Source organism: Gnatocerus cornutus, chromosome 4 (genome assembly GCF_029298725.1).
Source record: "Gnatocerus cornutus isolate USDA-ARS CGAHR chromosome 4, icGnaCorn1.1, whole genome shotgun sequence".
Classification (NCBI taxonomy): Eukaryota; Metazoa; Arthropoda; class Insecta; order Coleoptera; family Tenebrionidae; genus Gnatocerus; species Gnatocerus cornutus.
The window spans coordinates 2,016,632-2,043,012 of record NC_142236.1 but is presented as its reverse complement, the minus strand read 5'-3'; the positions used below and the strand labels follow the sequence as shown (position 1 = coordinate 2,043,012).

The 26,381-nt window shown below is 39.2% G+C and overlaps 4 protein-coding genes across 5 annotated transcripts; 2 read left to right on the top strand and 2 right to left on the bottom strand.

Moving 5' to 3' along the window:
* Nucleotides 1-112: 112 nt before the first annotated feature.
* On the top strand, nt 113-25,941 carry LOC148175869 (xaa-Pro aminopeptidase ApepP-like). The gene is made up of 9 exons (XM_088034630.1): nt 113-378; nt 23,313-23,533; nt 23,587-24,266; nt 24,311-24,581; nt 24,621-24,834; nt 24,879-25,112; nt 25,155-25,235; nt 25,284-25,459; nt 25,506-25,941. Exons 1-9 carry the CDS (start codon nt 351-353, stop codon nt 25,692-25,694), a joined length of 2,094 nt encoding a protein of 697 aa, XP_087890756.1. The 5' UTR covers nt 113-350; the 3' UTR covers nt 25,695-25,941.
* LOC148175872 (catalase-like) lies at nt 9,301-11,017 on the bottom strand. 2 transcript variants are annotated; one of them, XM_088033867.1, is made up of 3 exons: nt 10,907-11,017; nt 10,306-10,855; nt 9,301-10,259 (listed from the first exon to the last, which is right to left on the bottom strand). In XM_088033867.1, exons 1-3 carry the CDS (start codon nt 11,009-11,011, stop codon nt 9,352-9,354), a joined length of 1,563 nt encoding a protein of 520 aa, XP_087889993.1. In that variant the 5' UTR covers nt 11,012-11,017; the 3' UTR covers nt 9,301-9,351. The 2 variants fall into 2 exon arrangements, with proteins under 2 accessions (XP_087889993.1, XP_087889995.1); XM_088033869.1 differs by having other exon boundaries at nt 10,306-10,852.
* On the top strand, nt 11,915-13,612 carry LOC148175871 (catalase-like). The gene is made up of 3 exons (XM_088033870.1): nt 11,915-12,021; nt 12,069-12,618; nt 12,666-13,612. Exons 1-3 carry the CDS (start codon nt 11,965-11,967, stop codon nt 13,580-13,582), a joined length of 1,524 nt encoding a protein of 507 aa, XP_087889996.1. The 5' UTR covers nt 11,915-11,964; the 3' UTR covers nt 13,583-13,612.
* Nucleotides 19,233-20,511, bottom strand: LOC148175870 (protein NEDD1-like). Its single transcript, XM_088034228.1, has one exon. It carries the CDS (start codon nt 20,509-20,511, stop codon nt 19,273-19,275), a length of 1,239 nt encoding a protein of 412 aa, XP_087890354.1. The 3' UTR covers nt 19,233-19,272.
* Nucleotides 25,942-26,381: the final 440 nt, after the last annotated feature.

The following is a 26,381-nucleotide window of genomic DNA, read 5'->3' as shown; positions in this document are numbered from 1 at the left end:
GCAGAAAAATCAGATTAACGAAAAAACCTTGAGAAACAAGTGAATGCTCTGCATTTTAATGAAATCGTGACCATTAGTTAAGTTCGCGTGGGCTGTGGACTTTGCATTCCGTTGGTAGCTCTGTCATGACTACAGTGCTGCCAACCGCGATCAATAAATCGTCGCACCGTCAGATGTTTAGTGTTTGTGACAGACGCCTACTCGCCGCGACGCTCCCAAATGACGCATGCGTGCATCATCTCAATCATACTCAAATATTAGGCGCGTATTTATAACAGTGAAACGTGAACGCAACTCGCGAGCGCGAATATTATGCGGGACATTGAAATTCGTCGAGTGAAACAAGCAAAATGAGAAGTGTCGTGTTGGTTTTGATTGGTGAGTATTTGAGTGACGGTAATTACTAATTAATTAGTTAATTAGGCGGTGACGTTGTAATTAGGATGTGTGGATTTTGTGGGTTTCTGCGGAATTATGAGCTTTTTACACCGGTTTTGAACACGTTTACGTCTAAAATTAGATGTTTGGTCTATTTTTGGGACTCTGTACAATATTGGCGAACGTGCCGTGCATAAATTTTCGTGGTAGTAATAAATGCAATTTGAGAAAGTCGGAATTTGATCTTTTTTCTTCTGCTGTGAAAGGTTAAGGCCAAGCGGCGGCCGAATTTGAGATGTGTTGGTAACACTGCCTTGTCAATTGTGACATTTGCGCATAGACAGCCATGTTTGACTGTCAAAAAAACCTTCTATGCAAGACTTTCACTATTCAAATTCCATCACTCAAAATATTGGGAACTGCTGGGTCAAACTCGGTGGATTTGTAGATTTTGATCTCCTCTTTCGTTTCCCACCAAGGAAAACGCGACTTTGTTAAAAACGAACGGAGAAAAAAATCTTGAAAGTTGAGTCTCGAAAATATTTGCGTTTGACTCTAGATTGCTCTGGCTTCGTTGAACTGAGACTCTGACGTGTTTAAATCACCTTATTTTATAGAGAATTGTTAGGGGAATCCAGAGCTATTTTTGTTTTTCTTTTGTGACCACAATTTTTCAAGATATCGAAACTCAAAATTGAAAAATAAATGTTTGTATCGTTTTGTTCAAAATTGCGAAAAAGTTTAGTATTTTTGTAAATAATGGAGGAATTTGAATGAAAGTTTTTGTGCATGTATAATTTAACAAGATCTTTCGATTTTTAAGAAAAACAACTGAATATCTGGGAAAAACAGGCGAGAAAAAAATATTGAAAATGGAAACTTGATAAATTGATGTTCGACTCCGGACCGTTCTAAATTAATTAAACTTAGGCGCCATTTTGATGAAATGACACCATTTTGTAGGGAATTGTTGGCAGAATCCAAAGCTTTTCTTTTGCGATTATAATTTTCCAAAATATCGAAGACCAAAGTTGAAAAAAGTAATTTCCATGGATTTGTCAAAAATTGCGAAAAACTCTCGTATTTTTGTAAAATTTAATGAAAATTTTTGCACGTGTAGATTTTTAAGCGTTCTTTTGATTTTCACTAAGAAAAACTCAATTTCTAAAAAAATTAAGCGAAGAAAAAATATTGAAAGTGGACCCTTGAAAAATTGATATTTAGCTCTAGATCGTTCTAAATTAATTAAACTTAGGCGCCATTTTGATAAAATTAGACCATTTTATAGAGAATTGTTGGCAGAATCTAGAGCTGTCTTTGTTTTTCACTTACGACTACAACTTTCCAAGATATCGAAGATCAAAGTTAAAATAAAAAAAATTTCTACCGATTTGTCCAAAATGTCGAAAAACTCCCGTATTTTGTGAAACAGTGGAGAAATTTGGACGAAAATTTTTGCACGTGTAGAATTTGAGGAGATCTTTTCATTTTTAACGAAAACAACTGAAATTCTCATGATAAACAAGCGAGAAAAAAATATCGAAAGTGGTACTTTGAAAAATTGATATTTGCCTTTAAACTTAGGCGCCATTTTGATAAAATTACACCATTTTGTAAAGAATTGTTGACAGAATTTAGAGATGTTTTTGTTTTTCTTTTGCGACTACAATTTTCCAAAATATTAAAAATAAAAGTTGAAAAAAAAATTTCATCGATTTGTTAAAAATGGCGAAAAACTTCTATATTTTTGAAAATAGTGGAGAAAATGATTGAAAATTTTTACACGTGTATAATATGAAGCGTATTTTAGATTCCCACTAGGAAAAACTCAATCACTGTGAAAAATAAGCGAAGAAAAAATATTGAAAGTGAATCCTTAAAAAATTGATATTTGGCTCTAGATCGTTCCATATTAATTAAACTTAGGCGATTTTGATAAAATTACACCATTTTATAGAAAATTGTTAGCAGAATACAAGGCTGTCTTTGTTTATTTTTTACAACTACAATTTTCCAAGATATTGAAGACCAAAATCGAAAAAAAAAAACGTTTTTTGTTCAAAATTGCGAAAAACTCCTTTATTTTTGAAAATAGTGGAGAAAATTGAATGCAAATTTTTGCACGCGTAGAATTTGAAGCGTTTTTTAAATTTCCACTAGGAAAAACTCAATCTCTGTGAAAAATAAGCGAAGAAAAAATATTGAAAGTGAAACCTTGAAAAATTGATAGTTGGCGCCGGGTCGTTCTAAATAAATTAAACTCTGGCGCCATTTTGATTAAATGACACCATTTTATAGAGAATTGTTGACATAATCTAGGGCTGTCTTTATTTTGCATTTACGACGGCAATTTTCCAAGATATCGAAGACCAAAGTTGGAAAAAAGTAATTTCCATGGGTTTGTCCAAAATTGCGAAAAAGTCTCGTAATTTTGTAAATAATAGAAAAATCCGAATGAAAATTTTTACCAACGTTGATTTTGATGTTCTTTTTCGATTTCCGGCAACAAATACTCAATCGCGTTTATAAACCAGTTAGCAAAAATTTTTTAAGTCGCAGTTTCGAAAACTTGATATTTCGCTTTAGAGCGAGTCTATTGCATGGTGTTACTTTCGAAAACTCTCTGTATTTTCTAAATTAATGGAACAATTCTCATGAAAATGTGTAAACTAGTAGAGCTTTAAACGCTCTTCTGATTACCCTAAAGAAAAACCCAATTACCCTAGAAGCCACCAGAGAAAAAAATCTTGAAAGTTGCCCCTTTGAAAAATTAAAAAACCGTCTAAACAATCAAATTTTCTACCAATGCCGCCCCCACAAAGCAATAATCATCACCGCCGCTCGAAATCCCCAAAGAATAACAACTAATCCACTTTTAACTGCAGCTGCACCCATCGCCACTCCCATAATAAATTGTTGAGGTCGCCCCAACCTCCCAAAAACATTTTTTTAATTCGCTCCTGAATTTATTTGAATAAACTAAAAATACCCCACAAAACACAACTTTGGAAACACTCGTTTATTTATACAGGGGAATGACAGTGACCTAAATTTATTCCTGTAAACTACGAAAGAAAAAAAAGAGGCAGCGAATATAAATAGACAATAGTCAAATTATAATAAAGCGACGGTATTCGGCCTTGATCCGTTCAATGGTTCGGCAAATAAACACAAAGGAAGTGCAAATATTTTCTTGTTTTATCAGTATTAAACTAACAGTTCTATTTGTTTATTTATTGTTTTTTTGGAACTGGCGAAGACAGTAAACAAAAATTATGATTGAGTGTGAAGATTGCGGATCATCACCTCGCAGTTTATCGATTTTGGATCAAATCTGGGTTAGTTCAAAAATAGAAAGGAAAACGAAGAGTTCGGTGTGAAGTGAAGACATTTAATTACCATAACATCGTAATCGTAAATTTTACAGTGCCATCATCAGCTGCGGTGTATTGATTTCGTTCTGTGGCGAGCAAATCTCTTCGATTTTTTTGATTAATTAGGGAGTCCCTGAGGTGCGTGTCTTGGATATGTTCCATGCGTGCTTCGACCTCTTGGAAACTCTGCAACCTTAATAACAGAGTCACAACATCCACGCGTCACGTGCTCAGTCCTCCGACCTTCCAGTTGGTGTTAAAAGATGGAGCAGTCTTGAAATGGAGCGATTTTTCTGCAATTATCTCTAAAGTCTGACAATTAGGGATGGAAATGAGTGAATGGCGCGTGAAATACGAAGAAGAAGAGTCTCTGGTGGGTTTAATCGGCGGTAGAAATTCGTCGGTGGCGTCACCTCCGTGGCAACATTCCAAAACCTTTCAATTTCTCTGCTCTCCTGCCACGTAGAATTCACTATCGTCTTACCCCTTTACTTCAACCGAAATGTTTGGAATTCCTTTCAACCCGGCAGTCCTCCTAATCGCATCCCCTCCCTCTTCGTCGTGTTCTTAACCGCCTGTAACCTTCTGATCTTTTGTCAAGTTTCCTGCTTAATTTCCGATAATTTTTGCATAAATTAACGGAACAGTTGGGATTCTCGAAGACTTTTCTTCGCTGCTGGTGTCCTGGTACGGGGACCCCGCTCCTACGGCAAGTTCTGTCAGTCATACGGTGTTGACAGCTGACATTCCCCCATTTAAAACGTTTGTTGTGGAGGACTCCTGCGCTTTCTGCTGGCCGGGTAGGAGTCGGGTTCTTGCGGTGCGGATGGCACCAATGTTGGGGCTGGGAGTGGAGTGTAGTACTGGCCATGCGCGCGGTTCGTTTGTTTGTGGAGTTTTGTAATTTGGTAGAGATGATTAGAAACGCGGGGGTGGCAACCTCCCCAAATTTCGTCGCTCTAGTTCGAAAAATACGAGACTTACAGAGCCTACTAGCAATTGTGGTCAAAATTTTTTAACACCTTTCACGATAGCTCAAGAATTTTGAAACTTGGCACGTTGAAGAAGGAGGGCATAGTGAATAACGTCTCCAAATTTCACCACTGTAGCACTCAAACTACAAGAGTTATACAACTTTGGGAATTTCGGAGCGCCTTCAAAACCAAAAATTTCTGAAATTTTTCACCTTTGCTCTAGAAATTTGTAATTTGGTGCAGCTAAAGAACAAGTCAGAGGGCATAATCTGTTCAAATTTCATTGTCATAGCCTGACAATTGTTGGATTTAGACGTTTGAGTGTGAAATATTCAAAAATTTTGAATTATTCCTAAATAAATAAAAATAAAAATGTTTTTCTTGCTCTATAATTTTGCAAATTGGGCCATGTAATAAGAATTTATAAACTATCAAAATACTGCCCAAATTTTGACACCACTACCCTTTCAATCTCAGTTTTGCCAATTTTAGTTTCCTTCAAAATAATAATTTCCCAAAATTGTCGCTTTTACTCTATAATTCTGAAATTTGGCGGCGTTAATTAGAAAGTCTAAGGCTATATTTTCCTCAAATTTCATTAATTTTACCTAAAAACCGCCAGAGCTACTTCTTTTAATTTGAAACATACACATTTTTTAGTTCGATTTCAAATAAAAATTTTCTTTTTGACTTTTTGACTCTAGAATTTCGAAATTTCATACAGTTTATAACCGAGGTTAAAGGGGTTAACGTCCCCAAAGTTCATTAGCATAGTGTTAAAACTACCTTCAATCTCAGTTTTGGAAATTTTAGTTTGTCTCAAAAATAATAATTTCTTAAAATTATCGTTTTTGCTCTATAATTCAGAAATTTGCTAAATATAATTAGAATGCCAGAGGCAATATCTCTTTCAAATTTATTTAGCCGTAAAAGCACAGAATTACAACTTTTATTTCAAAACACACAAAAATTTCAGTGCCCTTTAAAACAAAAATTTTCAAAATCTGTCTTTTTAGTTTTAGCATTTTGAAATTTCAGACAGTTTATAACCGAGTTTAAGAAAGTAACCTTCCCAAATTTCATTACCGTAGAGTCAAAATTATCTAAATTACAACGATCAATCTCAGTTTCGGAAATTTTTAGTTTGCCTCAAAAATAATAATTTCCTAAAATTGTAATTTTTGCTCTATAATTCTGAAATTTTCTAGAATTAATTCAAACGTCAGAGGCAGTATCTTCTTCAAATTTCATTGATTTAGCCTTAAAAGCACCGAGCTATCTTTTAATTCAAAACATACAAAAATTTTAGGTTGCTTCAAAATCAAAATTTTCAGAATCTGTCTTTTTGGCTCTAGAATTTTGAAATTACAGGCAGTGTATAACCAAGTTTAAGAAAGTAACCTCGCTATAAATTTCATCACCGCAGAGTCAAAACTACTCGAATTACAACGTTCAACCTCAATTTTGGAAATTTTTAGTTTGCCTCAAAAATAATAATTTCTCAAAATTGTCTTTCTTGCTCAATATTTTTGTACCTTAGTAGAGTTACTTAGGATGTTATAGCCAATACTTTTCTCAAATTTCATTTATTTAGCCTTAAACCGCCAGAACTACTCCTTTTAATTTAAAACACAAAATTTTTAGTTCGCATTCAAATAAAAATTTTCAAAATCTGTATTTTTGGCTCTATAATTCTGTAATTTGACACAGTAAATAAGTACGTCAGAGGCAATATCTTTGTGCTATTTCGTTGCTTCAGCATTAAAACTCTCAGAATTACACGTTTCAATTCAAAAACCAAAAATTTTGGATCGCTTTTGAATTAAAATTTGCAAAATCAATCTTTTTGACTCAAGAATTCTGAAATTTTAGACAGTTTATAATCTAGTTTAAAGAGTAACTTCTCCAAATTTACCATAATTACAACGTTTAGTGTTAATTTTGGAAATTTTTAGTTTGCCCCAAATTATAATTTCCCAAAATTGTCTTTTTTGCTCTATAATTTTGAAAATAGAATATTAGAGCCAATATCTCCTGCAAATTTCATAGATTTAGCTCTAAAACCGCCAGAACTACATTTTTTAATTCTAAACACACATAATTTTCAATTCGCTTTAAATAAAATGTTGTAAAATATGTCCTTTTGACTCTATAATTCTGTAATTTTACAGTGTAAATTAATACGTCAAATGAAATACGCTCCGTTAATTTCATCGCTGTAGCATTAAAACTCGCAGAGTTACACATTTTAATTCAAAAACTAAAAATTTCAGTTTGCTCAAAAATAAAATTTTGCAAAATCATTCTTTTTGACACTAGAATTTTAAACTTTTCGACACTTTATAATCGAGTTTAAATGGATACCCTTCCCAAATTTCATCACCCTAGCGTCCGAACTCCCCAAATTACAACGTTCAATCTCAATTTACATTAAATTTCGTGGCGACAATATCAAAATTTTCAAAAAAATGTCCAACTGAACTTATGTTAACGTGCAAAAAATTATAAGAATTTCGACGATTATTCAGTGTTACCAACTGGTCGGAAACCGCAGAGCCGCTCGTGTGACAGCAGTTCTAAAGCCGTCTCAGAACTTTTCCGTGACCGCCACCTTACCACATCGCAGACATTGCAAAATGAGGCCCGCGAAATACCAGGACACCAGAAAACGAAAAAGGTGCGCGCATTCCACACAGCTCACCGTCTTATGACTTCAACAGGTGCAAACCGCGCGTCCAGGTCAATAATATTTGTCTTTACATTGTACGAAGAAGAGAAGAAAATTTCAAAGTTATTCTTCTAGTTCAGAGTCGGTTAAAATCCGACTTGTGTTGTAAGAAATGAACGTTTATGAGCCCTCGAGGAACCGAAGAGTTTCCGGCAGTAAAACGCACATTTCCATCCGTCCCTACTTTTTTTTTCCCGAACTCACTCATGCGTGAATTTATTGGAAATCAAATCCATATGAGTGACAGGGTATCAGAAACTCGCGCCGGTGGATTTTCATATGTGGCCCAGTTAGACACACCACACATGGGAGGTGACGATGATCGATAAAACCGCCGCAAAAAGAAACCAGACGCGCGTCTGCATGCTAACATTAATTGGCTCCTCGAACTCGCTCTTCTAATTAACACCAGCGTGGGAGTGTTTAAGAAGCTCTTCGTCTCCAGCACCAGGCTCTCATAACGCCATGCAGGTCTCCCAGTCACAGGAGGATGGTGTTCGTTTCGTGGAAACCCTCTTGGAATCAGGGGCGTAGGAATCGAGGGAAAGTTTGGGAATCGGGAGAGAATTCGAAGGAACCCGAGCACTGGTAGGGGCGCAGGATTAAAAAGACCGTTTCATCATCATGCTCAAGTTTATTTAATCGTGTCCGGGGGGTCGTGGGGGTCGTCTTCTACATGTCTTCAAGATTTTCAAAAAGTCTCAAAAATTATAATTTCCCAAATTTGTCTTTTTTGCTCTATAATTCTGAAATTTGGTGGAGTTAATTAGAATGTCAGAGGCAATATTTCCCTCAAATTTCATTGATTTAGCCGTAAAAGCATCAGAGCTACAGCTTTTAATTCAAAACACACACAAATTTTCAGTTTGCTTTTAAATAAAATTTCCAAAATCTGTCTCTTTAGCTCTATAATTTTGTAATTTGACAATGTTAATTAGTACGTCAGAGGCAATATCTCCTTTGAATTTCATTACTTTAGCATTGAAACTCTTAAAGTTACATGTTTTAATTCAAAAATTAAAAAAAACCGGCTCTCTATAAAATAAAATTTTTTATATAATGCTTTTATGGCTTTAAAATTTTGACATTTTAAACAATTCATAACCAAGTTTAAAGGGGTAACTTCACCAAATTTCATCATTATAGTGTCAAAACTACCCGAATTACAACGTTCAATCTCAATTTTGGAAATTTTTAGTTTGTCTCAAAAATAATAATTTCCCAAATTTGTCTTTTTTGCTCTATAATTCTGAAATTTGGTGGAGTTAATTAGAATGTCAGAGGCAATATCTCTTTCAAATTTCATTGATTTAGCCGTAAAAGCACCAGAGCTACACCTTTTAATTCAAAGCACAAAAATTTTTAGTTCGCTTTAAAATAAAAATTTCTCCAAAATCAGTCTTTTTGGCTCTATAATTTTGTAATTTAACACAGTTATTTAGTACGTCAGAGGCAATAGCAATATCTCCTTCGAATTTCATTACTTTAGCATTAAAACTTTCGAAGTTACACATTTCAATTCAAAAATAAAAAAAAATCGGCTTTCTATAAAATAAAAATTTTCATAAGTAATATAACAAGAGAACTCTCGAGTTATATTCGTCCTGAGAATTTAACGAACTGACAAGCAACTGACAGATCACGTGGTAACTGTCACTGGAAATTTCACTCAAATTTGTGATTGGTTGATTTGAAAAAATGAATGTCTCTGATTGGGCGAATCTGTGGTGACTTGAATTCTCACTGAAATTTCCAGAAAAAGTTTGTTGTGATTGGTTGATTTGATAAAATAAAGTCTCTAATTGGTCGAATCTATGGTGAGTTGAATTTTTCCAATAAAAGACAGTTTCATGCTCAAGTTATTTAATCGTGTCCGGGGGGTCGTGGGGGTCGTCTTCTACAAGTCTGCGTGGATGGGGGGTTGAATCCCGGCCTTGATTCTCCTCCCGAGGTCGGCGTCCACACTCGAGAAGTTCTTCACTGCTCGCTCTTGGAGAAACTCGGAGGCGTTCTTCAATGCGTCCACGATATTGTTAATTAGTCTTCCTCGTTCGTCCGGTTTTAACACCCTCTGGTACAACAACCGCGCTTGAGTGTAGTTGTCCTGGTCAACGAGGTCGTACCTGGAGGCGTTCCCTACCACTGGAAGAATCGGTGAGAGGTCCCTGGCGCGTTTATCCGAGTCCGGTCCTCCAAAGCTATTGGGATGGTAGTTGGGAGCTCCTCCTTGACTATCAAGAGTCCCGTAGCCATCCCGACTAAAATTATGGAATTTGAACGGACTATTCACCGGAAGTTGCAAATTATTCGCGCCCAATCTGTACCGATGGGTGTCCCCATAGTTAAAGAGCCGGCCCTGTAACATCCTGTCAGGAGACGGTTCTATCCCTGGGATGAGATGCGCCACGTCGAAACCGATTTGTTCGACTTCGGCGAAGTAGTTCTTGGGGTTTCTGTTGAAGACGAGCTTCCCGACGGGGATGAGGGGGTATTCGGCGTGGAGCCACACCTTGGTGACGTCGAAGGGGTCGTAGGAGCTGGCGGCCGCTTGCTCCGGCGTCATTATCTGCACATAGAAACTGTAAGTTGGGAAGTTTCCGGAGGCGATGGCGTTGTAGAGGTCTCTGATGTAATAATCGGGGTCTTCGCCAGCGGTGCGGGTGGCCTCGGTGGCGTCTTCGAAGGTGCGGATGCCTTGGTCGGTGAGGTAGTGGAACTTGCAGTAGTAGAAGGAGCCGAACTCGTTGACGAAGGCGAAGGTGTTCGAACCATATCCATGCATATTCCGGTAAGTCCTTGGAATTCCTTCAGGAAGAGTTAAAATAACACCACGTCGAATTAGAGTTTTTACCTCGATCGGAGAAGAAGATGAGCACCTGGTGCGTCGTCTCCGGCCGCAGCGTCACCATGTCCCAGAACATCTCCCAATCCCGCAAATGCGTCACGGGATTCCTCTTCAAAACATGGATAAAACTCGGGAATAAAATCGAGTCCCGGATAAAAAAAATCGGCGTGTTATTCCCGACCAAATCCCAGATCCCGTCCTCCGTGTAGAACTTCAAAGCGAACCCGCGCACGTCCCGGACGGTGTCTGGATACCCCATTTCACCAGCCACTTGGGAGAACCGCACGGCGATCGGCGTTTTCTTCCCGATGTGAGAAAACACCTTCGCCGCCGAGTACTGCGTGATGTCGTGCGTCACCTCGAAGTACCCGAAAGCCCCAGCTCCTTTTGCGTGGACCACGCGCTCTGGAATGCGCTCCCTGCTGAAATGAGCGAGTTCATCGATCAAGACGTAGTCCTGGAACAAGTGGGGGCCGTGTTTTCCCACGGTGAGGGCGGCGTCTTTGTTGGAGACGGGATTCCCAGAGTTGGTGGTGGCGGATTCGCGTTCATCCTGCTGAAAAGAACGAAATTGAGAGTTTGGAGGGTGGAAATGAAGGCGGGTTACCTCGATTTTCTTCGCGAACTCCAGGAGCTGGTTGGAGGCGGGCTGGCGGAGTTTCACTGGTTGGAGGTACGACATTTTGTTGGCGGTGGAGAGTGGAAACGGCATTTTATAACGCCTTTTGGAGGAAGCGAATTTTTTAATTTTTTTTTAAATTGCTTGTTTACGTTGCGACGGAACTCGGAGACCACAAGAAGAGATACCCGCTGTTGGTGCGGAAGCACACTGCTCGCCAAAAGTTAGGGATAAACTCTCCAAACTAGGAGCGAAATTTCCTCAATTTTAAGTTTTTCTGTTGCAGCTGCCATATCCGGTAAGAAATTGGGATATTTTGATAGTTGACACACAAGTTGGCCGCAAATTATGCTACAATACAATAAAAGCACTAAATTCTTAAGCTAACTGGGTTGACAGTAAGTTGCTATTTTAAATTTCGCGCCTATAATACACTTTTTATCACGTAGATTAAGTGATTTTTCTGTCATTCAACCTCTCACTGTACGAACTATAGCAGGATTAAGTTAGATAAACAAATAATTTCGATAACTGTAGTGAATACATGTCAATTTTGTTTAATAGATGGCTTCACAAGCAACTGTCATTTTTTATCACAGCGCTTTTCAAATTTGGCGCGTAAAAAATGTTTACAGAAAAAATGAGGCTAAGCTAAGATCTGCGAAACTCTTGAAGCACAAACACTATAACTTGACATTTTTAATTATCAATTATAAGAAATTTGAATTTGCCGCTCTATAGTTGAATCAAAATGGCGGCGACCTGTTTTCGCATTGGCTAGCTAGCTTCCGTCAGAACTACCACCAAATTGCTACGAATTTAGAAACTTTAGAGCGTGAAAGTCCCTAGAATATTAAAATTTTCCCCATCCGCAACTTTTGGCGCGCAGTTTGTCCACTGCGGATTAGTAACTCTTCACCTTTATCACGACACGTGCAGCACGTTTGCAACAACACGTTTCCTCTCAAACCTCCACAAACAACTTGTTTGTCTCTCTGATAAAGTACCCTATAAAAAAAAAAATTGTCCTTCGTCCATCATTCACAATGTCGGAAGACACCCGCGAGCCCGCCGCCAAGCAGTTGGCAAACTACGCCAAGAAAGTGAGGGTGAGTTTGTTGAATCCACCGGTGTTAACTTCTCTCTTAAGGATGGCCACCACCAAACCGCCACCACCACGTTCGGTACTCCCAACCCCAACGTGAACGCGTCTTTGACTGTTGGTAAGAAAGGTCCAACACTCCTGCAAGATTGGTACCTTTTGGACGAACTCTCGCATTTTACCAGAGAGAGGATTCCTGAGCGGATCGTCCACGCCAAAGGAGCCTCTGCGTTTGGGTACTTTGAGGTCACTCATGATATCACTCAGTACTCTGCAGCGAAGGTTTTTTCGTCGGTTGGTAAGAAGACGCCGATTGCTGTGCGATTTTCGCAAGTGACTGGGGAGATGGGGTCTGCTGACACCGTCCGGGACGTCAGAGGGTTCGCTGTCAAGTTTTACACAGAGGATGGGATTTGGGATTTGGTCGGGAACAACACTCCGATTTTTTTCATCCGGGACGCGGCGCTCTTCCCGAGTTTCATTCATATCTTGAAGAGGAACCCCGTGACGCATTTACCCGACTGGGATATGTTCTGGGATATGATGACGCTGCGGCAGGAAACCATGCATCAACTCCTCATCTTGTACTCGGATCGGGGTAAGAAGGTACGGCGGTGGTACCTCAAATAAAACGTTTTTTTGAAGGGATTCCTGCGAGCTACCGCCATATGCATGGTTTTGGTTCGCACACCTTCACCCTCACCAACGACCACGACACCACGTTTTATTGTAAGTTTCATTACAAAACCGACCAAGGGGTGAAGAACCTGGACCCCGCCAAAGCAGTAAAACTCGCTGGAGAAGACCCCAATTATCTCCTTCGCGATTTGTACAACGCCATCGCCGGGGGTGATTACCCCTCGTGGTCCCTCCACATCCAGATAATGACCACCGAAGAAGCCGCCTCCAGCAAAATCGACCCGTTCGACCTCACCAAGATCTGGCCGCAAAGCGAGTACCCCCTCATCCCCGTGGGTAAACTCCACCTCACCAAAAACGCAAGGAATTACTTCGCGGAAGTGGAGCAACTGGCGTTTGACCCCGCTCACATGCCCCCAGGAATCGGACCGTCGCCAGACAGGATGCTCCAGGGACGTCTCTTCGCGTACATGGACACCCATAAGTACCGTCTCGGTACCAACTACCTCCAACTCCCGGTGAACGCTCCATTCCACGAAAGAAACTTCTCGAGGGACGGATTCATGACTCTCAACAACCAAGGAGGGGCGCCGAACTACCACCCCAACAGTTTCGGGGGTCCGGAGTCGAGCCGTCGCGCGCAGAAGCTCTCCCAGGAGTGGAGCACCTCCGGGGAAGTCACCAAGTACGACAATGGAGGCTCAGAGTACGATAACTACGGCCAGGCGCGGAACTTCTACCTCCACGTCCTGAAGGAAGACGAAAGAGTCCGTTTAGCGAAGAACGTGGTTGGGAACCTGAAGGACGCCGCCGAGTTCTTGCAAAAGCGAGCGGTGAAGAACTTCAATTTGGTGGATGTTGAACTGGGGACGAGGATCACCGCAGGACTTAACGCACAGAAGACGACGCTCGCGGAATTGTAAAAATGAAATAAAGACGAATTGCAAGCAAAACTGTCGTTTTATTTCGGCGAACAGTTCGTCCCCGATAGTTTGCCTCCGTCAATTAGATTTAAACAATTTTAATCCCAACGCTGTCAAATTTTGTGGACCTTTTACTTAGGAGACGTTTATTAAGTGTACAAAATTTCAAAATTTTAGATCACGAATTGCAAATTTTAGAATTTTTTATTTCTAGACTAGGAAGAACTCGAAGTTTACATTTAAAAAAAAATCTGTAAACTGTCGGGGACGAAGTGTTCTCCAATCTTTTACTTCAGTCGCTCAACAGGTGTCTTCGGTGAAAACTGAAAGCGTCGCTTTTCAGCGGTGCTTTCACGCGAACGGCGTCTCGCCTAGCAGGATCGCAGCAACGGGCAGCGTCGCGACGCCGCCGGGTTTATCGAACGGATTACGAAGAGCATAAGGGAGGGTTAGATGGAGGTTAAGCTTATCATAAACCGGCGGAGGCGTGGGAGCTCATCGCTGGATTCTGCTCACAGGGACGCATAGAGGATAAGAGGAGGAAATGCATCAAAGGCTGTAGCGCAGTTTTCGTTTTTTATTGACAGGAGTGACAGCAAAATGGAAATTTGCCGTTGCAAAGAGTACGAAGAAGTGGTGGAGAAGTTAAATTTTTTCAGCATTGGAACAATGCATTATTTGGAGGGGAGGAGGAAGATTCCAGAGGGTTGTTGCCTGAAATGGGTGAAAATCAAAGCTGAGTCGGAAAATCCGAGATTTGACGCGCCGGTGGTGGTCAGGAAAGAACGGGCCGAGGAGGAGAAAATTCAAGCGGAAATTGAGAGTAAATGGGTGCCGGTGCTTCCGGGGCTAATTTCGCAGAAGATTGTAAATTCTGACAAAAATATATTCAGACTTTTGGTGTAAAAACTCTCTTTTCACGTAAATTTAAAAAAAATTCTGGCTTCCTGGAGGTTTTCTCCACGCAGCCACGTCTTTCCCTACGTGGTGAAATCGGAAATCATTGCGCTGAATTGATTGGGTCCTTGACAGTTCTACGCCATCTATTCGGTTGAAAATATTGGAAAGGAACAGGAAGCTAGGAAAGTGCAATGGTTTATTTTGGGCCCCGCCATTGGTCGCTGTCAGAGGGTATCGGAAATCGTTGCCGAAAAGGCGCTGCTGCTATACCAACCAATGGAAGTTCAGAGGCAACAGTTGCAAGTATTGGAAAATGACAGGGATGTATGAGCCACGGAGGAAGCGAAGAAACACGGAATTTATTTTTAACAGGAAATCACTCCTTTTGGAACACTCTGTAAAGCTTTAAAGAACTTTGACCTGGTGGACGAGGAAACGCGGCTATTTTCGTGTTGATCAACAAAATGTGATAAGGCGACGAACTTCCTGTTGACGCGGTCGGTGCTGCGATTTGCATTTTTTTGACAGATGGGTTTGCTGACTGATAAGTGATAAGAGGCGCTAATGTAAACTAAAGTAAAGTGAGAGCGTCTGGTTGAATTTGTCCGAAAAAAAAAGATTAAATTTGAGTAAATGTAAGCTAACTTACCTGTATTTAGAATAAACTAAGTTTAACTAATTGCGGATGGACTAAATTTATCCAAAAACAAAAACTGATTCAAAGAAATTTTTGTAGGCGCGAAATTTAAAATGCGGCTTTGTGATTGGTTGTTCAGGACAAAAATTAAACTTTTGAACTACTAATAGAACCTTATTAGGTATAACTACCCATAATAGGCACTTGAAAATTATAAACCTACAATGGGTAAGTTGTGCCTACAATGTAAAAGTGTTTTATAAATAATTGCTGATAAAATGCAAAAGTAAAATAAAATACAGTCGGTTAAGGTTGCAAGTGTTCGCTTTAAGTTATTTCTTTATTTAAGGTTGGAATCTTGATAATTTAACGTTGGTAATTTTAGGATGGGAAGTTTGGCATTATTTTCCCCCAGAATTTGACATTTGCCAGTTTTGACATTTTGTGCATCATGTAAAAAAGGTAACAAATTGAATTTTGACACATTGCATAGACAGAACTTGCACAATTGTTTTTTATACCCGAAACCTAATTCACACAACACTGTCATTGCAACATTTGCAACAAGAACAAATTACACGATAAAAATTTGTGACTTTGGGATAATTGCAACCTAAATTGCGTGTACGATCGTGTTTTGTACCTCAAAACCTAATTCACACATCGCCATTGTAACATTTGCAACAAGAACAAATTACACGATACAAATTTGACAATTTGTGACTTTGGGTGGACATTTGCAACTTAAATCGCGTGTACGATCGTCTTTTGTACCCCAAATCCTAATTCACATAACACCGTCATTGCAACATTTGCAACAGGAACAAATTACACGATAAAATTTTTAAAATATGTGACTTTGCGAGAACATTTGCATCTTAAATCGCGTGTACGATCGTCTTTTATACCCGAAAATCTAATTCACATAACAACGCCATAGCAACATTTGCAACAAGAACAAATTACACGATGAAAATTTTAAAATTTGTGTATAAGTTGTCAAGATCAAGCATGCATCAATGTCATATTTTTCTTTTGTTTTACTAATGTCATTGTTAAGCCTACAATAATTATTATTGTGTCTACCTCGAAAGCCTGTTTCACACAGCGCAATTTAATAAATAATGTGTTTAAGAGTTTTTTTTTGGTCGCCACTGTAATTTGCTTTTGCTCCTGTGTAAATCGGTAAATACCCTACAGCCGCAGCCAAATTGTTTTGGACGTCAAAATCATTTGATTGTCATGGCGTGTAGAGCACCCTTTATAAATTTCATTATTACTCTCACTTTTGACAGAATTGATTGAAATTTGCACGTCAAACTGACAGTAATGCATAGACTACACTAAAACTTTGGCAATGTTAATAAAATAATCCAAAATAATTTTGCCGCGACTATAGACAGTATTCCAGGTTAATTCTATTGCATTTAGAATAAACTACTTGTTTAGCAACAAAACTGCAAGAAAATAGAATTGGGCCCCTTTAGAATACTTACGGCTTCGTTTGTGAAATTTGGGACACCCCGTGCATGTGAGTAAACGCGTCGTTTTTGGCCACGTCGCCGAAGAATGCGGCTATAATTTGAAATCTCCATTTTTGGCGCCCACGCCCCAAGCCCACTTTTCCATTTTACCAACAATCGCTCATTGTCATCCTTATCACACTCTTTTCGCTCTAATTACATTACACACAACAATTAATCTCAGATCTCCGCCACTGCCTCTTCCCAAACCGAAAAAAATCAGCGAAAATGCGACGATAAATCAATCAGAATGAAAATAAAAGCGTTTTGGTCGTGCGGCATTCTTCCGCTCCTTCGTTCTGTAAATACCATCTTTATTTTGAGTGTGTTGGTGTTGGCGCTACGGCTCTAAATACCCCCAAACTTGTTGTTTTTCATGTCGCCCTGCTGCTCGACAATCCTTATATTTTATCCCGGAGGGGCCTCCGAGGTCTTCGTTGTCGCCACTGTGCCATCGTTCGAAGGGTGATTCCATTACGTTCTTCGCAATCTCTTCGCTTTTATGGAATCCTGGTCAGGTGTTGACGTCATGTGCTAGCAGTTTCCCACGCCTGGAATGGGGGTAAAGGGGCGCGGGGCGCGCAGCGCCCAACGGACAAGGGAGACATTACAACTTTTCCGGAACTTCCGGTTTTAACCCAAGGTCAAATTTCCCTCTCGCTTAATTAACTCAAATTATTAAACGCTCTCAATTACGATTTGGACTGCGAATTTACCCTAAAATCGAGGCGCATAATTAGGATAAATTTAACCGCTGAATAAAACTGCGCTCAATTCGGATAAATTTATACATCACTTGTGGCTGCTTCTTCTTCATAATCTGATTCATATCCCCCCAAATTAAAAACGCCCGATTTCTTCTTGATAATCCCATCGATGGTTTCGAACTCGATGTCCAAGAACTTCAACTTAAATGCAATAAATGCTTAAATGAATTTTAACGCCTAAGCAATTAAATTTGGGGAGGTTACTAATTTTGGCTTGCTTATTAATTGTGCCAAATTTTTAAAGTATAGATTGGAAGAGACAAATTTTGTTTTTTTTTTTAAGGATTTTGAACAAACATATTAAGAGCTGTAACTTTGGCAATTTTAACCCCATTTCTACTAAATTTGAGGAGGCTACGAAACTAGACCTGTTTATTAATTGTGCTAAATTTCAAAACTATAGACCGAAAGAGACAAATTTTAAAAATTTTTATTTAAAGGATGAGCCAAAAACTTTTGAAAAAATATGTAAAGAGCTGTAACTCTGGCAATTTCAACCCCATTTTAACTAAATTTGGGGAGGCTACTAATTTTAATTTGCTTATTAGTTGCGTTAAATTTCAAATTTATAGACCGGAAGAGACAAATTTTGGAATTTTTTATTTTAAGAATGAACCAAAAACTTTTGAAAAAATATGTAAAAGGCTGTAACTCTGGTAATTTCAACGCCATTTTATCTAAATTTGGGGAGTTTGACTTATTAGTTGTGTCAAATTTCAAAATTATAGACCGGTAGAGACAAATTTTGGAATTTTTTGTTTTAAGGATGAGAGAAAAACTTTTGAAAAAATATGTAAAAGGCTGTAACTCTGGTAATTTCAACGCCATTTTAACTAAATTTTGGGAGTTTAACTTATTAGTTGTGTCAAATTTCAAAATTATAGACCGGAAGAAACAAATTTTGGAATTTTTTATTTGAAGGATGAGAGAAAAACTTTTGAAAAAGCATGTTAAGACCTGTAACTTTGGCAATTTTAACGTCATTTTAACTCAATTTGGAAAGTTTACTAATTTTAACTTGCTTATTAGTTGTGTCAAATTTCAAAATTATAGACCGGAAGAGACAAATTTTAGAATATTTATTTTAAGAATGACCCAAAAACTTTTGAAAATACATATTAAGAGCTGTAACTTTGGAAATTTTAACGCCATTTCAACTAAATTTGGAGGGGTTACGAAATTAAACCTGTTTATTAATTGTGCTAAATTTAAAAAATATAGACCGAAAAAAACAAATTTTAGAATTTTTTTATTTTAAGGATGAATTAAAAACTTTTGAAAAAATATGTTAAGAGCTGTAACTTTGCCAATTTCAACGCCATTTTAACTAAATTTGGGGAAGTTACTAATTTTAACTTGCTTCTTAGTTGTGTTCAATTTCAAAATTGTAGACCGGAAGAGACAAATTTTAGAATTTTTATTTTAAGAATGACCCAAAAACTTTTGAAAATACATATTAAAAACTGTAACTTTGGCAATTTTAACGCCATTTCAACTAAATTTGAGGGGATTACGAAATTAGACCTGTTTATTAATTGTGCTAAATTTCAAAATTATTGACCGAAAGAGACAAATTTTGGAATTTTTTATTTTGAAGATGAGCCAAAAACTTTTCAAAATACATGTTAATTTTGACTAAATTTTGAAAGGTTACTAATTTAGACTTGTTTATTAACTATGCCCCGCGCCCAAGGTCAAATTTACCCGTCCCTTAGTTAACTCAAATTAATTAACACTCTCAATTACGACTTTGACTGCGAATTTACCCTAAATTAATCAAATTAATTAGGATAAATTTAGCCGGATTTGAATAAAACTGCGCTCAAATTCGGATAAATTTATTTTCGGCGCCAAATCTGTACATCATTCGTGGCTGCTCTTCGCGTCTTCCGGGCAAATCGCCTTCATAATCTGATTCATATCCCCCAGATTAAAAACGTCCCATTTCTTCTTAATAATCCCATCGATGGTCTCGAACTCGTTGTCCAAGAACTTCTGGAATTTCCCGCAGTGTTCGCTTAACTGCGTCTCCATAGAGTCCATCTCAGTCTTAATAACTTTAAGCACACTCCTCTTCATCTTCTCCAGCGAGTCGTCTTTATGCTCAAAAATCTTCTTCCTCCGCGGACTAGTTTTCGGCGGTTCTTTCTCTTTGACCTCGTGCTCGGATGCTAGTTTCAAAATCGACGAGAAGCGCGAATTGATTTCTTTTCCTCCGTTTTCAAACGCGATTATGTTAATACAAGAAGTGTGGATTTTCCCCGTGAAGACTTCCTGGAGTTGTTCTTTGATATCGTACACTTTGAGAGACCCGTCGGTGAAGCCCACCACCAGGAGTTTGTCGTCGGTGCTGAGGTCCAACGCCGCCACCGGTTTGTCTTGATCTAACGTGTATTGGAACGTGGAGGTGCCGGTTTCGTGGTCAATTCCGCAGATTTTGACGTCGGTGGCCGCGGCGATGAGGAAGTTCCCGCAGGAAGACATGGACGCCCCCGCTACTGGGGCGGTGAAGAGTTCTAGATGAACCAACTCCTGACCAGTTTGGGTGTCCCACAGCGCCACGTGTCCGTTCTTGCAGCCTAAGACAGCGCGGTTTTGGATGAACGGGTGGCACTTCAACAACGTGTAGTCCGAGAGCTGCTTGTACCTCTTCAGATGGCTGTTGGTGTTGATGTCCGGAAAAACGAAGAACATGTTGCCATCGACTCCACAGAGCTGGTGGTCGTCGCTGGTGAAGGCCAGCGCGTTCACCGTCTCCGTGACTTTAGTGTGGATGTTAGAAACAGTTCTTGACTTCGTGTCGTACATGATGACGTCTCCACTGAGTGTCCCCAAGGCGATGATCTTCTTCGTGTTGTTCTTGAAGGTGAGCGCCGTGACGTTCGAAACGTTGATGGTGTGGATCACCCTAACATTCCCCGGGTCTTTCGTGGAGAAAATCTGCGGTTTTCCGTCCTCCCGCAGCACCGCGACGTAGCTATTATCGTTGCAAATGGACACTTTAACAATCCTCGAAGACGATGGACTTTGGACGTCGTAACTCTCCACTTTGCCATCTTTGATCGTGTGCACTTTGAGGTCGAGAGCCGCGGACACAAACATTTTGACACTTCCAATTTTAATGACAGAGGGTTGTTGTGGTGATATCAGAGCCATCGCGGCTACATGACGTCAACATCTTAGCAGGGAGGTAGAAGTTGGTGGATGGTGAAGAAGACTTGCGGAACGTTGACCTATTTAAGCCTTGAACTGGGTCGGAAGAGTTCGTGTGGGAGGCGCTATTGGAAAATGACGTCAACAAGGTACCAGGGATGTAGAAGAGAGCGGAGGTGAAGACGCGGAGGGCCTTCTTGGAGTGAGACCGCGACGGAAGGTGTGCGCGAGTTCGAGCGTGGCGCGATGGCGGCCAGCTCGGGCTTATTTTATCACCGATTTAACCAAAGTTGATATTTATTTGTCGGGGCTTGTTGGCTGGGTCTAATTTAGCCTAAATTTAACCAAATTTAGTTTTGTTTGTGTAATTATCATTTATTTTAGTCTAATACAATTCATTTATTCAAATATTTACAATAAACTCGATAAAATTTAATCAAATGCAGCTCAGTTTAATCAGATTTAGTTCAATTCTAATTTAATAATAATTCTATTTAGTCTAAATTAATCAAAAATTTATTCAAATATTAATCTTAATAAGAAATTTAATTAAATGCTACTCGCTTTGATTGATATAGTTAAATTAATGTACTTGTGTTTTATTTTAATTTGAGAAAGTTTCAATTACCCGAGTTTAATTAAATTTATTCAGATATTTAGTCAAATTCTAATACAACAAAATCATTAATATATTCTCGAATTTAGAAAAGTTTAGTTAAATATATTCTTTACTTTAGTTAAATATTTAATCAAAATTATTATTTGGCGTGTTTAATTCAATTTAGCCTAAACCACTTTTTAATTAAATTAATTTATTCGTACTGTTTCTAGCTATGAAAAGATTTTAAAAGTTTATCAGATCAGTTAAATTTATTCAACATTGCTTGACTTTAGTTTGAGTTGGTCCCAGCTTAGAGATATTTATTATTATTCAAATTTATTCAAATATTTATTCTAATATTAACGTTAATCGTTAAATTTTATACAAATGTAGCTCGCTTGAATGAAATATATGGTTAAATTTATATATTTTCGGTTTATTTTATTTTGAAAAAGTTCCAATTACCTCAGTTTACTTAAATTTATTCAAATATTGAGTCAAACTCAAATGAAACCAAATCATAGATATTAAATCAAGTTTAGAAAAGTTTAGTTAAATTTACTTTACTTTTGTTAGATATTTAATCAGAATTAATCAATTGCGTATTTAGTTTATTTTAACCTAAACTAATTTTTATTTAAATTAAATTTAGTTGCACTACTTCTAGGCTAAAAAAATCAAAAAAGTTTTTCAGATCGGATAAATTTATTCAAATTCACTTCACTTTAGTCTGAGTTGATCCCAAATTAGTAAGATTTAAAACTATTTAAATTTAATCAAATATTTATTCGAATAATAATCTTAATTGATAAAATTTATTCAAATGTAGCTTGCTTGATTAAAATACAGTTGAAATTATACATTTTTGCTTTATTTTAATTTAAATTTTTTTTAATTACTCGTGTTTAATTAAATTTATTCAAATATATAGTCAAACACTCTCTAGTGAAACAAAATCATTGATATTTAATCAAATTTAATCTAATTTGGAAAATTTTTGTTAAATTTACTTTATTTTAGTCTGACTTTGTTTGAACTTTACATATTTAACAAAAATTTATTTAATTAGATATTTAATTAGATTTCATCATTTGCGTATTTATTTAAATTTAGCCTAAACCAACATTTAATTAATTTGAATTTAATCGCACTGCTCCAAGCTATGAAACAGTCTAAAAAGTTTATCTTATCGCATAAATTTATTCAAATTTACTTCACTTTTGATTTGATTATTCAAATATTTAGTTCAAATTAATTCAGTTTAATTAAAAACAGTTCAATTCGATTAAATTTATTCATCAAATGTTCTGTTTTATGCAAATCTATTTGTTATTATTTGTTGATTCAAGTATTCTAATTAAATTAAGTTTATTCAAATAATTAGTCAAACTCGAATCTAATGTTAATGTTGGTTAAATTTATTCGAATCAAATTAACAAATTGAGAAGTGAAAGAGAAATTTTCTCGGCGTGGAAATGTACAGGATTTTTTTAGTGTCACGTAAGAAATTCAAATATCTTTCCCTACCAGGGCGGCATGATCCCTTAAAAAGTCTCAAGACTCTTCCCGTTACGTAACTCTCCCCAATAAGAACCCTCATCCCCCATTGTCACAATTGTTGCATTTTAGGGCAGGTTATAAAGGGTTGAAAATGCGTGGGAGTGGAAACAATAGACTTGACGTCAATGTGCTAACAGGGCGCTATAAACCCGAAAAAGTGTTCTCGAATGCAATGGCCCTTTTAACCCTACTAAGGGATGAAAGGGGAAAAACCACCGCGTGTCTAGCCGCCGAAATCAATACCCTCGGCTTGCTCGCACAGCTGTTTAGGGGTGGAGGGAATCAATAAAAGAAGTCTGTTGGCCCTGATGCGAGTCACAAGTTGAAATTGAGGATTAGGGTCGTAGGAAAGTCGGAGGGTTGGGGGTGTTTACAGTCGGGGCGTTTATTGACCTAGTGGCGGGGTCAATGGGTTTTTAGAGGGGCGACACAGGCTCGAACTGACGTCAACAACCAACCAGGAATGCATGGGTTGGAAGAGGTGTAATGTAAACAACCGCTGGGACGTGGAAATGCGTGGTATTGAACCAGAGCGTGAAGAGGCGGCGCGGCGCGCAGAGACTTCATTTTTAAACGTTTCGTTCTGCAGGTTGTGTCTGTTCGCTCGCCGCCACGGACCTGCAGGAGCTCCGCCGAACTGGAGAATTCCGGAAAGCGTGTCCGAAGTTCGGCAACGCCGTCCAGCCGTCCAACAGAGTCTTCACGAGAGACAGAGTGGAGGAGCTGCGCGGGTTGATGCTCAACACCACCGTGACGCGCGACCAGAGGCCTCTAGACGCCTATCTGGTCCCTTCTCAAGACGAGCACCAGGTAAGATCCATCCTTACTTCTCCACGTTTCATTCTATCTTCTGTCTTCGCCAGAGCGAATTCGTGGAAGAGTACGACAAGCGTCTTCAGTACATCTCGGGCTTCAGCGGCAGCTATGGTGACGCCGTCATCACCACCAACCGCACCACCAGGAAACCATCAGCGGTGTTGTGGACTGATGGGCGCTACCACCTCCAGGCCGACAATCAAATTGATTGCGGATGGAAGCTCATGCGGGAGGTTTACCACTTTGTTCCGAACATCACCGAGTGGTTGCATGAAGACGCTCCGGAAGGCGGGGTGATGGGCGCCGACCCCAAGTTACTATCTCAATCACGATGGGAGCAGTTATCACGCGAACTCTCCACAATCAAATGGAAGTTGGTTGAAATCCAGACTAACTTAATCGACGTCTTGTGGACTCACGGCCGCGAACCGAGGAGGAACAAGAACGCCTTCGTCCTCCACGAGAAGTACTCCGGGAGGAACTTCCCCACGAAGCTTAGTCATGTGAGGAGACTTATGAAGAGAGCCAAGGCGGACGCTATGGTGATCACAGCTCTGGACGAAATCGCCTGGTTATTGAACATCCGAGGGCGGGATCTTCCTTCGAGTCCCTTCGTGCGGAGCTACGTCCTCTTGGATTTGGACCGGCTGCGGTTCTACGTGAACCAGAACCAGCTGGTGGAGCACAACATCTTCAAGTACTTCGAGGACTCCAACCAAGTCGTGGAGTAAGAGAGTGGTACCTAACTTCTTAAACTAACAGTCTTTCTAGGATCTCCAACTATGAGAACATCTGTCCGGATTTGGCGTCGCACTCGCAGACGTATTCGAGGATTCTCATTCCGGCCGAAAAGGGTCTCTTCAGCTTGGGCGCGAGTCGCAACATCACCAATTGCATCCCTCCAAGCAAGCGGTTGTTTAAGCAGTCGCCGATTATCCTTCTCAAAGCGAGGAAGAATCCAACGGAGATCCAGGGAATGCAAAGAGCTCACGTGCGAGACGCCGCCGCCATGTGCGAGTTCTTCGCGTACTTTGATCAAATGGTAAAGTCCCAAACTCCAACCCTCCTCATCTCCGCGTAGTTCAAAGATGGTACGACTTTTACAGAGTTGGACGTGGTGAAGATCATCGACCAGTTTCGGTACGAGCAGATTTACAGCTTAGGGAACAGTTTTCCGACCATTGCGGCTTATGGGGCTAATGGGGCTCTGCCCCATTACGTCCCCACGAACAGTACCAACGTGAAGATTGCAGATGATAGCACGTTGGTGTTGGATTCCGGAGGACAATACTTAGGTAGTACCAAACCCCCTCAGGTTTTTACTAAGAGTTGGTTGTAGATGGTACCACCGATGTTACAAGAACTCTTCACTTTGGCACTCCATCCAAGGAGCACAAAGAAGCCTACACGCGAGTTCTAATCGGTCAGATTCAACTCGCTTCTTTGACTTTCCCTGCAGATCTTAACACTGCAGCGATTGACGTGTTGGCGCGGGCACCACTCTGGGAGGTCGGTTTGGATTATGACCATGGTACCGGTCATGGAATCGGCGCCTTCTCCAGCGTCCACGAAGGTAAAACTAACGAGACTTAAGTGTGGTAATAATCTGAAGCAGCTCCCATTTCTCTGTACTTCAACAATCCGCCCACGTTGCCTGAGAACGAAGTGTTGAAAGCCGGGTACTTCCTCTCCAATGGTACCACCCAATAAAACTTAAAACCTCTAATAATCGCACTATTTTTAGAACCTGGGTACTACCGAGAGAGCGACTTTGGCGTCCGCTTGGAAAACGTCATGGAAGTTATAGAGAAGAGGTGGTTGAGTACTCGCCACGGCGGTACCTTGCTTGGGTTCAAAGTCGTTACTTTGGTACCGTACGAGCCGAAACTAATTGATTTGAGTCTTCTTTCGGTCCACCAGGTGAAGCCTTGGAGGTGTAGCACCAGGTACTAACTCAGTTTTTTAGATTCGTTGGCTCAATCAGTACAACGATAAGATAAGAATCCACGTGGGACAAGAACTCAAGCGGCAGAATCTGACCAAAGGCTTTCGGTGGATGATGGACAAAACCAATCATTTCTCAGAGAATGGGGGAAGTACCATCAAAACCTCCCTGGTGCTTTTAATAAGTGTACTTTTTTTGATGTGTCGGTAAAATAGAAGACTGCACTGTGTATTATTGTTAAGACACTGCCGGGATTGTATGATCGAAAACGATGCGAAATCAGTGGTACCAACATATTTGTGAATTTTAAAGGGTTTTTTTCGATCATGTGGTCTATGCTGTAGGTACAGAGTTTAGTTTTTTTCTTTAGTTATGTTATAGCACTCAAAGAGACGAGCACTTTTGTGTATTTTCTATAACACTTTTATTGTTTACAAATATATTTTGTTACAAATTAGGTTGTGGTTTATTATGTGTACAACATTATCGATACGAAACAAAGAAAAACGCGAAGAAACCAAAAAACAAGTGTTTAAATTTAACGCTTTTTTTTACAGATTGTAGCGCCAATTTGTTGTTTTCGTTGCGGTAAATTTTCAAACTAACAGCCAGCTTCATTATTAAAACTATGCCAAACTTCCCATCGATATCTCGCTTATTTTTTAGAGTAAACTTGAGTTCTACATCAGTGAACGCAGAATTTTACGCAGATTCCAAATCTGGAATTTAAATTCAGATACGACTGCAAATAACCGAGTTATGGCTGATTAAAGTTTCGAAATGTTAATTTTCATTTTTTCTCATTTTTCCTTATTTTTAAAGTTAAATATCTCGGAAACTATTAGAGATATTGCGATGCGGTTTGCGCCATCGTTTTTCTCGGCTCATTTTACGTTA